Source organism: Heterodontus francisci, chromosome 31 (genome assembly GCF_036365525.1).
Source record: "Heterodontus francisci isolate sHetFra1 chromosome 31, sHetFra1.hap1, whole genome shotgun sequence".
In the NCBI taxonomy this organism is placed as follows: Eukaryota; Metazoa; Chordata; class Chondrichthyes; order Heterodontiformes; family Heterodontidae; genus Heterodontus; species Heterodontus francisci.
In genome coordinates this window covers 64,943,080-64,957,027 of record NC_090401.1, presented here as the reverse complement: position 1 = coordinate 64,957,027, position 13,948 = coordinate 64,943,080, and the positions used below count along the sequence as shown (strand labels likewise).

At 42.3% G+C, this 13,948-nt stretch overlaps 1 protein-coding gene across 7 annotated transcripts in view; it reads left to right on the top strand.

Moving 5' to 3' along the window:
- The window catches only part of tmem39b (transmembrane protein 39B), an 85,337-nt gene that overhangs the window by 26,690 nt on the left and 44,699 nt on the right, over window positions 1-13,948 (top strand). For 5 of the 7 annotated variants that reach the window (XM_068011027.1, XM_068011030.1, XM_068011025.1 and 2 more), the window contains exon 4: window positions 13,057-13,140. The exons of 1 other annotated variant lie outside the window; for it this stretch is intronic. In XM_068011027.1, coding sequence (XP_067867128.1) covers window positions 13,057-13,140 — 84 coding nt within the window. Of the gene's footprint in view, window positions 1-13,056; window positions 13,141-13,375; window positions 13,401-13,948 lie in introns of those variants that run through there. One more of the 7 variants, XM_068011032.1, reaches the window with a different exon arrangement.

Below are 13,948 nucleotides of genomic sequence, written 5' to 3'. Positions count from 1 at the left end.
AACTTGTGTATCAAAGTGCCTCTCTAATCCTCAATCCCCTTTTTTTTGACACGTGTAGATCCAGAATTCATTCTTAGTTGTCTGTTGCACACATCAGTAGTGTACACATCATTTAGTGTATCTTTTTCCAAAATAAATTGGAATATCTGGTAGTTTCCGTTTTTAAAGTGTTTCCTTTTGCACCTCTGACTTGTTTGTGTGTGTGTGTGGTTATGACCAAGGCGGGAGTAATGCACTGTTAATTCATTCCCTCTACTCCACAGGTCACAGCATATTAATAATGTTTCCCACCTACTGGAAAATAGCCAAATTAATCACTCTATTTGTCCCCCAGAATAAAGCACACCAAACCAGGTTTCTTTAAACAACAACAAAATTAACTATTTATTAATAAACTAAGTCTTAAACAATAATGCGATAACTCTATATGTGAAAGGATTCTTTTAAAACTTCTTATTCTTCCTAACCCTCATGCACAGACATACACATTCAAAAGAAAAATGGTGAATCAGTTTTAAAAGGATGTTTTGAATTACAACTGTTTCTTATAAATAATAAAATAATTAGGTTGTCACATTCTGGTAGGATATTTCTGGGTCGGTGAGGTGTCCCAGAGTCGAATAGTCGGATGCCACTTGAAATGTCTCCAGGCGAGGTTGATGAACAGTCTGTGATGGGTAGGCGTTCTGGCATTTCGTCTGCAGCAGACGACAAACGGATCTTTCAGCAAAGGGTGTAGCAAAAGGTCTACTTGAGTTTTGAAATAGCAGTCTAGCAAAAGAAGCTTTCTTGAGCTTTCAGGATCTCCCAAAACATAAGAAGCTACAGGAATCACTCCTGAGGCAGGGATTCTTCAGAGGCTGGAGGCAATAGGAATCTGCTGCCTTTAAAAATGCAGGGCTTCCTCTCAGTAAAGCAGCCTTCCTGCACAGAGAGCAGCAACTCCTCTTTTCCTGGGTCTTTTCCTCTCCAGGGGTCTTTTTCTCCTGGCAGGCCACAGCCACCACTTCAAATGTAGCATTTCTTTTTACAAGAGAGGCCAGTCAGGGAGAGGTCTTTTTCTCTGGTTTTCAAAAAACAGGTCCCAGCCAGTTTTTTCTGCCTCCTGCCTGTCCAGCTTACTGGTCTCCACAATGCAAAAGTGAAACCAAAACTCTTAATCAGGTCATATGCTCTGTCATTTCCCTTGCTGTTGTTTGGAACAGGTGTCTTGCAGTCTATCCCACTCAGTTCAAATACAAAGTTTCAGCATTCACAGAAAATCCTTTTGCTCAGTCTTTTTAAAACACACAGAATTCTAAGCTTTCAAATAAAAAACAATCTCTTGTGACACCTCAGCCCTTGGCGAAATGAAACGCCATTCTTGAATGCATTTCATTACAATGTAAAACAGAAATTGAAATAACATTTTATACATATTTTCGCATTCATACCCATCATTCACTCTACTGGTTTTTAACACAATTTTGCTTGTTCCATTGTTTCTAATGTAACTCAATAAGGTTAAATTCATGACAAAGCATTGGTGATAACATTGTACACATTTCAGGAAAAAAAACAATCTTCAAGTGATAAAGCTGTAACAATAAGGTTCATCTGAATATTCTGGCATTTTGTTTTTTAAATTTCTCCACAAAGTTTGTTCCCATCAGCCAATTGCAACCTTCCAAACATAGTCTCCCAGTTGTTTCATGTATTCCTTCCAAGTCATAAAGTCGTACAGCATAGAAACAGGCCCTTCGGCCCACCGCGACCATAATGCCTATCTATACTAATCCCACCTGCCTGCATTAATTCCATATCCCTCTATGCCTTGCTCATTCAAGTACCTCAATGGTCTCTATAGACCAGCACCTCTGCAAGGTGAACTGCACGTTTAGGAACACTGGCCACTATTGGGTTCACTAGACTCTGAGAAGTTTTTCGAGTATCCATTAACCTGTGTGGTATCACTTGACACTGTGACAAAAACTGATTCTTCCTTAGTTTGGGGTGTCAAAGGAATTTGCCAATATCCCTTTAACGAATCTATCTCTGTAACACACATGGCACTGCCGCTGTCAATACGGTCTTCTAAGTGAGGAAGTATTGGGTAGGAGTCTGCCTTCGTTACTGCATTGACTTTTTTGTAATAGGTTGACCCATCAGGTTTAGGCACTGGTACTATTAGTGAACTCCAGCTGTTTTGACTAGGTTCAATTAAGTTGTTTTCCAGCATGTATTGGATTTCTGCTTTTACTTGAGCCTGTTTCTCTGGACTTAAGCGGTAAGGATGCTGTTTTAAAGGAATGGATTCCCCGACATCCACATCATGTGTGGTTAAGGTTGTACATCCTGGCTTATCCCTACAGACTCTTTGAAATGCTGTGAGAAGCCTTGTTGGGTCTTCTTGTTGTTCTGCATCTAAGTACAAAAGCATGTTGTCCAATTTTCCTAGCCATTCTGTATTAGCTAACCGGATAGTTGGAGGTTGAATCTGAGAATTGCCCAGGCCTCCTTCTGCCTCATCCTCTCTATCCCTTTCATTCTCGACAGTCCCCATTACCTGACATAACTGTACTGGTTAACCTTCTCCCTGCGATAATATTGCTTTAACATATTGAAATGATACAGCAATTCTTTTTCCGATGATCAGGGCTGTCAATCAAGTAATTTACCTTACCAACTTTTTTGACCACTTTATACGGACCACTGATCCATGCTTTTAATGGTTTACCCTGTAACGGTAATAATACCAATACTTCATCCCCTGGTTGAAAATTTCAGATTTTTGCATTCTTGTCTGCCCATTTTTTCATATTGGCTTGGGATGCTTTAAGGTGTTTCTGAGCCACATTGCAAACTTTTGTGAGCCTTTCCCGGAACACAGATACATAGTCCAGTATCGAAGATTCATTCATTAGTTCTAAGAACCTGTCTTTGATGAATTTTAGAGGACCTTTTCCTTCATGTCCGTAAACCAATTCGAAAGGACGAAAGCCTGTCAACTCATTCTGTGAATTTCTCGTGGCAAATAAAAGAAAGTCTCGCCCTCTATCCCAATCATAGGGATATTCGTGACAGTGTGTTTTAATCATTGTCTTGAGAGTTTGATGGTACCTTTCCAAAGCTCCTTGTGTCTGTGGGTGATATGCTGAAGATTTTAACTGTTTGCTACCCAAATTACCCATGACTTCTTGAAATATCTTGGACGTGAAATTAGAACCTTGATCTGATCGACCTTCAAGTGGTAATCCATATCTCGTAAAGAATTGGGTTAACTTCTCTACTACTGTTTAAGCAGTAATTGTCCTCAAGGGAATGGCCTCTGGGAATCGAGTAGCCATATTCATGATAGTGAGTATATATTGGTGTCCTGCTTTTGTTTTTGGCAAGGGTCCTATGCAGTCTACCTATACCCTACTAAATAGTTCCTCAATAACTGGTCTGGGAATTAGGGATGTTGGTTTTATGGTAGGTTGCGGTTTTCCCACCATTTGGCCTATATGGCATGTCCTACGAAACTACCACTTCCTTTGTAAGGCCTGGCCAGTAATAATGTTGACTGATGTGATTTGGTCTTCTGGATCCTCATGTGTACTACTAGAGGAATGTCATGTGTTAACCTTAATAATTCCTGGCTATATTTAGGTGGTACCATTACCCATCGAACAATCGTCCAGTCTTCATCCGCAGGTCTGTGAGGCGGTCTCCATTTCCTCCTCAGAACACCATCTTCAACATAATAGCCTTCTGGAACTCCTTTTGTCTCAGCTTCTGTCAGAGCCATTGTGCTATTCTGAGTAACTCTGGATCAGCTTGTTGTGCTGCAATTAAAGAAGACTTGTCACACATCTCATTTGGATTATCTAAATCCTCAAGGAAAGTTTCAGATACTTGGCTATCTGTGGTGGCAATTGTACTTCCACCAATGGAACTTCCACCTGTGGCAATGATAACACTTCAGCTTGCAGACCTCACTTCTACCCTCAGCACCTTCCTTTCTGGCCTGAGGAGGGAATCCTGGAACATTTCCAGCTGTTCCTTCTTGTCTCCAGCTACTTGCCTTCCTTTCACTCTCTCACCTATCCTTCTATCCTTATATACACACACACACACACAGCGATCGGACCACAAACACTGAGGCAGACAGATATACAAACAAACACACACACACCGATCAGAACCCAAGCACTGAGGCAGAGAGATAGACAAACACACACACTCATCGATCGGACCCCAGGCACTGAGGCAGACAGATATACAAACACACACACACACACCGATCAGACCACAGCCATTGCTCGGTTTATTACGCACGCAGAAAATATTCCCGGAACTTGTTCCTGTAATTGTTCTGTTTCTTTAACTTCACTTGCTTTATTTCTGATGACGGGAGAAACTGATACTCTTGCTCCGGCCAAATCATTCCCGAGGAATAGGTCAATTCCCTCTACTGGCAAACTATGGGCAACTCCTACAGTTACCGTGCCAGACATTAGGTTACTCTCTAAGTGCGCTTGATACAAAAGTATGGGTATATACTCCCTGGCAATACCATTTAACTAAAACTTTAGCGTTCAGTGCACTGTCTGGTGGAAATGTTGTACTTTTCCCCAGCAAAAGATTTTGGGTTGCTCCTGTATCCCTAAGTATAACGATAGGTTTGCCTGCGTCACTTGAGGGATATGGAGTTACTTTTCCTTTCGACAAGAATTCTCTATAACTTTCAAGTATCTTATTCTCAAATCCTACACTCACTTTGGTTTTTGTGTCTGGTTTTACAGCTGCCGTCAATGCTACAGCCTGGTCTATTGTACTCTCAGTCAGAGCCCCTCTCTCTGCATTAGCTTTGTGTCCCCCAACAAGTTCCATGGGTTTACCTTGCAGCTTCCGGCATTCTGAACAAAGATGTCCCACCTGGTGGCAATGATAACACTTCAACTTGCAGACTTCACTTCTACCCTCAGCACCTTCCTTTCTGGCCTGAGGAGGGAATCCTGGAACATTTCCAGCTGTTCCTTCTTGTCTCCAGCTACTTACCTTCCTTTCACTCTCCCACCTTCTATCCTTCTTGGGTTTAAGGGGGTGACGGACAAAAGGTTTTGGCTTATTCACAAGCTCAAAATCATCAGTGATTTCCGCTGCTTGCCTGGCTTTTAAAACTTTCTGGTTCTTTACATGAGTTCTCACTACTGGGGGGATTGAATTTTTAAACTCTTACAAGAGTATTATTTTATTTTTTATTTTTTATTTAGAGATACAGCACTGAAACAGGCCCTTCAGCCCACTGAGTCTGTGCCGACCATCAACCATCCATTTATACTAATCCTACACTAATTCCATATTCCTACCACATCCCCACCTGTCCCTATATTTCCCTACCACCTACCTATACTAGGGGCAATTTATAATGCCCAATTTACCTATCAACCTGCAAGTCTTTGGCATGTGGGAGGAAACCGGAGCACCCGGAGGAAACCCACGCAGACACAGGGAGAACTTGCAAACTCCACACAGGCAGTACCCAGAATTGAACCTGGGTCGCTGGAGCTGTGAGGCTGCGGTGCTAACCACTGCACCACTGTGCCGCCCATAGTTCTCTAAGGTTCTCATACGTGGCTTCTACCTTTAGTGCTCGTACCCAATGATCAAAATTAATTTGCTTTACCCTCTCAAATTCTACATAAGTCTGCCCAACCAAACTCCATAGGTTCCGAAACTTTTGACGGTAAGATTCAGGGACTAACTCATATGCAGCAAGAAAAGCCTTTTTTGCCATCTCATAATTTGCAGAAGTCTCTTCAGGAAGCATGGCATAAAGTTCATGAGCACTGTCCCTTAACCTATTTTGCATAAGCAGTGTCCAGCTTTGCCTTTGGCCATTTCATTTGTTTGGCTATTTTTTCAAAAGAAATGAAAAATGCCTCTACGTCTCTTTCCTCAAACTTAGGGAGAGCTTGTATAAGTTTAAACAGCTTTTTGCTAGGTCCTGGGCTGGATTCAGATTCTTCCTGACCAGAATTTTTCCTGGAGTTAAGACTACCCCTTTGTCTTAGTTGCATCTCTCAACCTAAATACCCTGTCTTCTCTTTCACTTTCTCTCTGAAGTTCAAGTTTTCTTATTGCTATTTGTTTTTCTGCTTCCTGTTGAAGCCTAAGTTTTTTCCATTTCTAACTGAATCTTAGCCAATTCCACTGCTTCACTCTCTGACTTGCTATCTTCTAATTTTAAATGTTGGGCAATTTTGTCAATCATCTCTGCTTTTTTAGCACCTGATTTCAATCCAATTGTGCTGCCAATTCTTTCAATGTAACCTTGGTTAAAGTTGTCAAGTCAATGAGGGACCCATTCTCCTTTTCTCAGAAAAACTGCTGCAACTGCTAATGCCATTCCGATGATACAGCCTTTACCCTATTATACAAGAAACCTGATTCTTTTTTATTTTTTTCTCTTTCAATTATTTACTCCCCTGATCATTAATGTGATTAGCATTGGAAACAATCCCAACAAGAGCCCCCAATTAATATGTTATGACCAAGGCAGGAGTAATGCACTGTTAATTCTGTCCCACTACTCCACAGGTCACAGCATATTAGTAAAGTTTCTCGCCTATCGGAATATAGTCAAATTCATCACTCTATGGGCTGGATTTTAAAGCACCTCCACCATTGGGAACGTTGCGGGGGGGAAATGAAGATCGGTGTGGCAGAGGCCCGATGGCGACAGGCCCTGTTCTGATCTCGGTGGCGGCGAGGCCTCATGGCGGCTACCCCGTTGCTGAGCGACAGGACCCCCATTCAAATATGTAAACGAATTTACATAGCTGTTTTAATGAAGGTCCATCGCCTCCTTAATCACCGCGCCGATCTTCGTTCGGGCGCCGACAATGCCGCGCCTTCGAATCCCCTTTCAGGGAAATGTGGCGCGACACCTGTGGGGAGAGGGGAGGAGGATGTTTTTCTCTGTGCAGGAGGGGTAGAGCGGGTTAAAACACTGCAGATTGGTCGGGGGGGGGTTGATGGGAAGGGGCAAAGGTGTCGAACCTTGGTCGGGGGGGGTGCGGTAGTGGGGTGGGGGGGGGGGGGAGGTCAAATTTTAAATATCTGTATTCCGGGAGGATAAAAGGCAGGAATGTTGTGATTTACTGTTGTGGGATGGGAGAGTACATGGTACGTTTATTTTATTTAGTTTTAGGATACTTAAACTTGCCTGTCCCTTTAAATTTTACATGTGCATTGAGGGCTGAAATCCTTTTAAAAATGGTGCCTGCGCATTGGTGCCGGATGCCTTTGCCTGTGGTGGCTCGCCCTCGATGTCATCGTGGGGGCGGGCGCCGCGACCATGCAAGTGATCTGCCGCATTTGAAATCGCAGCGGCGCCGTGATGCGGCACCTGTGTGGGCGAGCCGAGTTTTTACATCAAATGCAGCCCTATTTGTCCCCCAGAATAAAGCACACCAAACCAGTTTTCTTTAAACAACAACAAAATTAACTATTTATGAATAAGCTAAGTTTTAAACAATAATGTGTGAAAGGATTCTTTTAAAACTTGTTATTTGTCCTAACTCCCATGCACAAACACATACATAAAAAAAAACGGTGAACCGATTTTCAAAGGATGTTTTGGAGTACAACTGTTTCTTAGGAATAATAATTAGGTTGTCACGTTTTGGTAGGATATTTCCGGGTCGGTGAGGTGTCCAGAGTCAAACAGTCGGATGCCACTCGCAGTCTCTCCAGGCAAAGTTGATAAACAGTCTGTGATGGGTAGGCGTTCCTGGCACTTCATCTGCAGCAGGCGTCACACACAGATCTTTCAGCAAAGGGTGTAGCAACAGATGTATTTGGGTTTTGAAATAGCAGTCTAGCAGTAGAAGCTTTCTTGAGCTTTCAGGATCTCCCAAAACATAAGAGGCAACAGGAATCACTCCTGAGGCAGGGAATCTTGAGAGGCTGAGGCAATAGGAATCTGCTGCCTTTAAAAATGCAGGGCTTCCTCTCAGTAAAGCAGCCTTCCTGCACAGAGAACAGCAACTCCTCTTTTCCTGGGTCTTTTCCTCTCCAGGGGTCTTTTTCTCCAGGCAGACTACAGCCACCACCTCAAATGTAGCATTTCTTTTTACAAGAGAGGCCAGTCAGGGAGAGGTCTTTTTCTCTGGTTTGCCAAAAAACAGATCCCAGCCAGTTTTTTCTGCCTCCTGCCTGTCCAGCTTACTGGTCTTCACATTGCAAAAGTGGAACCAAAACTCTTAACAATCAAATCATATGATCTGTCATTTCCCTTGTTGTTTGGAATAGGTGCCTTGCGGTCTGTCCCACTCGGTTCAAACACCAAGTTTCAGCTTTCAGTGTTCACAGAAAATCCTTTTTCTCAGTCTTTTTAAAACACAGAATTCTAAGCTTTCAAATAAAAAAAAAACTCTTATGACAGTGTGTGTGTATCACAAACAAATTGATGGTGATCCTGATGATACAGGATTTTATTAATTGAAGAAGAAAACAATAGTGTGATCAAATGCACAAAGCTCAAGTTCATCACAACACCACTTTGAGGGGACTTCGTGTCTTCCCATCCATCATTTATAGATGATGTGACAGCTAGTGGCTTCAATGAAAGGAGCTGATGTTACCATGTAGATTTTTCAATTCATTTTTCTTGTTCAACAGGGTTATAATTCCTGTCAGCAGATGTAATATGTTATGGGAACTCCCCCCCCCCCCCCCCCCCGCTTAAAGTTCTTGGGCCACTTCAAGCATCCTTACTACTAATGGGCAGCACAGTGGCGCAGTGGTTAGCACCGTAGCCTCACAGCACCAGCGACCCGGGTTCAATTCTGGGTACTGCCTGTGTGGAGTTTGCAAGTTCTCCCTGTGTCTGCGTGGGTTTCCTCCGGGTGCTCCGGTTTCCTCCCACATGCCAAAGACTTGCTGGTTGAGAGGTAAATTGGCCATTATAAATTGCCCCTAATATAGGTAGGTGGTAGGGAAATATAGGAACAGGTGGGGATGTGGTAGGAATATGGAATTAGTGTAGGATTAGTGTAAATGGGTGGTTGATGGTCGGCACAGACTCGGTGGGCCGAAGGGCCTGTTTCAGTGCTGTATCTCTAAGCTAAACTAAACTAATAAAGACTTGCATTTATGTAACACTTTTCACAACCTCAGGACATCTCAAAAAGGGCTTTACAGCCAATGAAGTACTTTGAATTGTAGTCACTGTTGTAATGTAAGAAACAATAATTAAGACAAGTTAACTTGGCTCAGACTGAGGAATCACAGCCAGGATCGTCCTGTATTCTATAGCTAGGACTTTACCACTGAGTGTCAGAACAGTCTGACAACTTTTAACGAACACACGGTAGCATGGGAAACAATTATGATTTGACAACACTGGACTGAGCTGTCATAACTGAGTGGTTAAGGTGTTGGATTTGAAATCCAGTGGGAATTCCCTGTGCAGGTTCAAACCCTGCTCACAGTGAATCTGATTCTGCTGTCTTTAATAAACCAGGCGGTGGTGTAGTGATAATGTCACTGAACAAGTAACCAAGGGACCTGGACTACTGCACTGAGGGCATGGGTTCAAATCCCACCATGGCAGGTGGTGAAATTTAATTAATAGCGGGGAAGGTGGTGGTGTAGTGGTATTGTCACTGGATTAGTAACTGAAAGACCCAGGGTATTTCTCTGGAGACAGGAGTTCAAATCTCACCACAGCAGAAGGTGAAATTTGAATTCAATTAATAACTGGAATTTTGGGTGGCGCAGTGGTTAGCACTGCAGCCTCACAGCTCCAGTGACCCAGGTTCGGTTCTGGGTACCGCCTGTGCGGAGTTTGCAAGTTCTCCCTGTGACTGTGCGGGTTTCCTCTGGGTGCTCCGGTTTCCTCCCACATGCCAAAAACTTGCGGGTTAATAGATAAAATTGGCCATTGTAAAAAAAAAAAAATTGCTTCTAGTGTAGGTAGGAGAATTGTGGGGATGTGATGGAAAAATGGGATTAATATAGGATTAGTATAAATGGGTGGTTGATGGTTGGCATGGACTTGGTGGGCTGAAGGGCCTGTTTCGGTGCTATATCTCTCAATGACTCTATAAGTGTGCCTCTTGGGGCTTCTCCGCTTAAAAAAATTAATTCCCACCCTGATGCCCAACCCTCCACTTCCCTCTGCTGAGCTTCTCCCCTTCACCTTTATGGGCGGCGCAGTGGTTAGCACCGCAGCCTCACAGCTCCAGGGACCCGGGTTCGATTATGGGTACTGCCTGTGTGGAATTTGCAAGTTCTCCCTGTGACCGCGTGGGTTTTAGCCGGGTGCTCCGGTTTCCTCCCACAGCCAAAGACTTGCAGGTTGATAGGTAAATTGGCCATTGTAAATTGCCCCTAGTGTAGATAGGTGGTAGAGAATATGGGATTAGTATAAATGGGTGGTTGTTGGTCGGCACAGACTCGGTGGGCCGAAGGGCCTGTTTCAGTGCTGTATCTCTAAATAAAAAATAGACTGAAAAAAAGGACTTGCATTTATATAGCACCTTTCATGACCTCAGAACATCCCAAAGTGTTTTACAGCATATTAAGTGCTTTGGAAGTGTAGTCACTGTTGTGATGTAGGGAATGCCACAGCCCATTTATGCACAGCAAGCTCCCACAAACAGCAATGTGATGATGACCAAATAATCTGTTTTACTGTTGCGGGATAAATATTGCCCAGGATACAGGGGATAACTTCCCTGCCCTTCTTCGAAGTTGCGCCATGGGATCTTTTATGCCGACCCGAGAAGGCAGACGAATGTCAGTTTAAAGCCTTGTCCGAAAGGCGGCACCTCCAACAATACAGCACTACTGCACTGGAGTGTCTGCCTAGATTTTTTTTTTTTGCTGTAGGCTGTGGAATAGGAAGTGACAACTGAAAGTGCTACCAACTGTGCAATATTCAGTCAGCCTTAACATCACAGATTTTATTCAAGACTTTAAATTTTCTGGTGATGATCAGCAGTCCATTTTGGTGTGCAAAGGTTTGTGTTAAATTTTTGAAGATAAAGGTTCCTTTTTTGCCAATTCGTGCCTTGTGCTCATTTGATGTCTAGTTGCTCCCTGATTAAGACTGAGATGAACGTCCTTCAATTACCACATGCCAATAGTATTTTTCTTTTAGATATACTTCTTGATATTAGACTTTAAGGTTTGATGTTGCTAATAATGGTCGTATATGAAGAGTAGACACTTGGATGAAGCACTGGAGGGTAATCGTTGCTGCATCCAGAATGAGAAACTGCTTTCAGGGAAGAACTGTGAGGAGAAAAAAAATGTTGCTAACATTTTTTAGTTTTAAAAGTTCATTTTATAAAAAAAAAAGGGGACAGTTGGTAGTTAATAACTAATCACAAGAACAATGTGGAGCTTTATGCTGGAATATGAATGAGGGTCTTAAATGTTAAATATTCTAATACTAGAGAAGCTTACCAGTGCAATGAAACCTTCGTGTGTGTGTTAAATTCTTCCTGAGTACACAAAAATTGTGTGGCTGCTATATAAAAATACATTCTACAATATTTTGCATCTATACACAACTGAATAGGACACAATGGCCAATGAAGTGCAATATTAGACTTGATGAAACATCTGTTTACAGTTCTTTTCATGATTTGAATTAACGTGACTGGAGACGAGAAAGGAGGGAGAGAGAAAACGGGGAACTACTCACCAGTTAACCTGACATCAGTCATTGAGAAAATGCTAGAATCTATTATTAAGGAAATCTTAAAAATGCACTTAGAAAATTATTGTATGGTCAGACAAAGTCAACATGGTTTTACAAAAAGGAAATGATGTTTGACAAATTTTAGTTTTGTGAAGATATAACTAGTAGGGTAGATAAAGGGGAACCAGTAGATGTAGTATACTTGATTTCCAAAAGGCATTCGACAAGGTGCCACACACAAGATTAATATGAAGGTAAGGGCTCATGGCATTGGGGTTAATATATTAGCATGGATAGAGGGTTGGTTAATGGACGGGAAGCAGAGAGTAGGGATAAACGGGGCATTTTCAAGTTGTCTGTCTGTAACGAGTGGAATGCCACAAGGATCAGTGCTGGGGCCTCAGCTATTACAATCTATATTAATGACTTAGACGAAGAGGCCGAGAGTAATATATCCAAGTTTGTTGATACAAAGCTAGGTAGGAATGTAAGCTGTGAGAAGGACGCAGGCTGCAAAGTTATCTAGACAGGTTAAGTGAGTGGGCAGCATGGTTGCAGATGGAGTATAATGTGAGGAAGCCTGAGGTTATTCACTTTGGTAGTAACAATAAGAAAGCAGAATATTTTGAAGGCATGAAGCTTTTAAATGTTCATGTTCAGAGGGACTTGGATGTACTCTTTCAAGGAACACAAAGTTAGAACGTAGGTGCAGCAAGCAATTAGGAAGGCAGATGGCATGTTGGCTTTTATTGCAAGGGGATTGGAATATAAGAAAGTCTTGCTATAATTGTACAGGGCTTTGGGGAGACTATACCTGTGTGCAGCTTTGGTCTCCATATTTAAGGAAGGATATACTTGCATTGGAGGTGGTACAATGAAGTTCACTAGATTGGTTCCTGAGATGAAAGTTGTCCTATGATGGGCTGGGTAAATTGGGTCTATACTTCTCTGGAGCTTAGAAGAATGAGAGGTGATTTCACTGAAATGTACAAGATTCTGAAGGGACTTATCAGTGTAGACACAGTTTTTTTTTTCTTGTTTGGGAACCTCGAACACTGAGGCACAGTCTCAGGATAAGGGGTCGATCACTTGGTAAGGAGATGAGAAATTTCTTCACTCTGAGGTTGTCTACCCCAGAAGATTGTGCCTGCTGAGCATATTTAAGGCTGAGACAAATTTTTGGTCACTAAGGGAATCAAGCGATATGGGGAGCAGGTGGGAAAGTGGAGTTGAGGCAGACGATCAGTCATGATTGTATTGAATGGTGGAGCAGGCTTGAAGGGCTGTATGGCCTACTGCTCTTCGGTTGTGTACGAATGACACCACAGCAGAATATTGGGTTATGTTGAAGTACTGGTTTTCTCTCCATTTTTTAGAATTTCCATCTGATTGACTACAATTTATTAGTCCTCACTAGTATTGTGTTGGCACGTCGTCTTATAATTGCAGTTGTGAAAGAGGTAAGTTCTATACATCTTTTGGCTTTGAGTAATGTTTGCATTTCCAGAAGGGTTTGGCTTGTATAAAAGCTTTTTTTCTGTTGAATATATTAAATATAATTTAACAAAGATTTCTACAATTTGCAGTATGAAGTGTACTTGATTATCTTTTTTTAAATACTTTCATCAGGCAATGTGGTCCATTGGATGAAAACAATTTCCTTCAACCTCCCATTCGGTCCATCCTAATAATATGAGCTTGATCAGTCTCCGCAGTCATGGTAGGCAGCATAAAGCTGTACATAATTGGGCACAATCTGCTCCAAACTGGGATCTTTTGGCTATGAAGACAGGTGGTGTGGAAAATGGATATTCTAAAAATAGAAGTGCAGGTTAAGATTTATAGCATTTTAGCTCATTGAATACTAAGTAGCAGTTTGAAGTTTTAAATTGATGGTGCACATATCTGGAAACTGGTCGATAGTTACAATTTTATTGAAATTATGTTACGACCTAGGCGGAAGGAGTGCACTGTTATTTCAGTCTCACTTCTCCGCGGGTCACAGCATATCAAATTTCCCACCTACCAAATAAACGGCCAATTACAAACTCTATTTGTCCCCCAGAATACAGCACACCGACCAGGTTTCTTTAATCAACAACAACATTAACTATTTATTACAAAAACAAGTCTTAATCATCATCATCATCTTTTTCTTTGGCCTCCTTGTCTCGAGAGACAATGGGTAAGCGCCTGGCGGTGGTCAGTGGTTAGTGAAGCAGCGCCTGGAGTGGCCCTAAAGGCCAATTCGAGAGTGACAGACTCTTC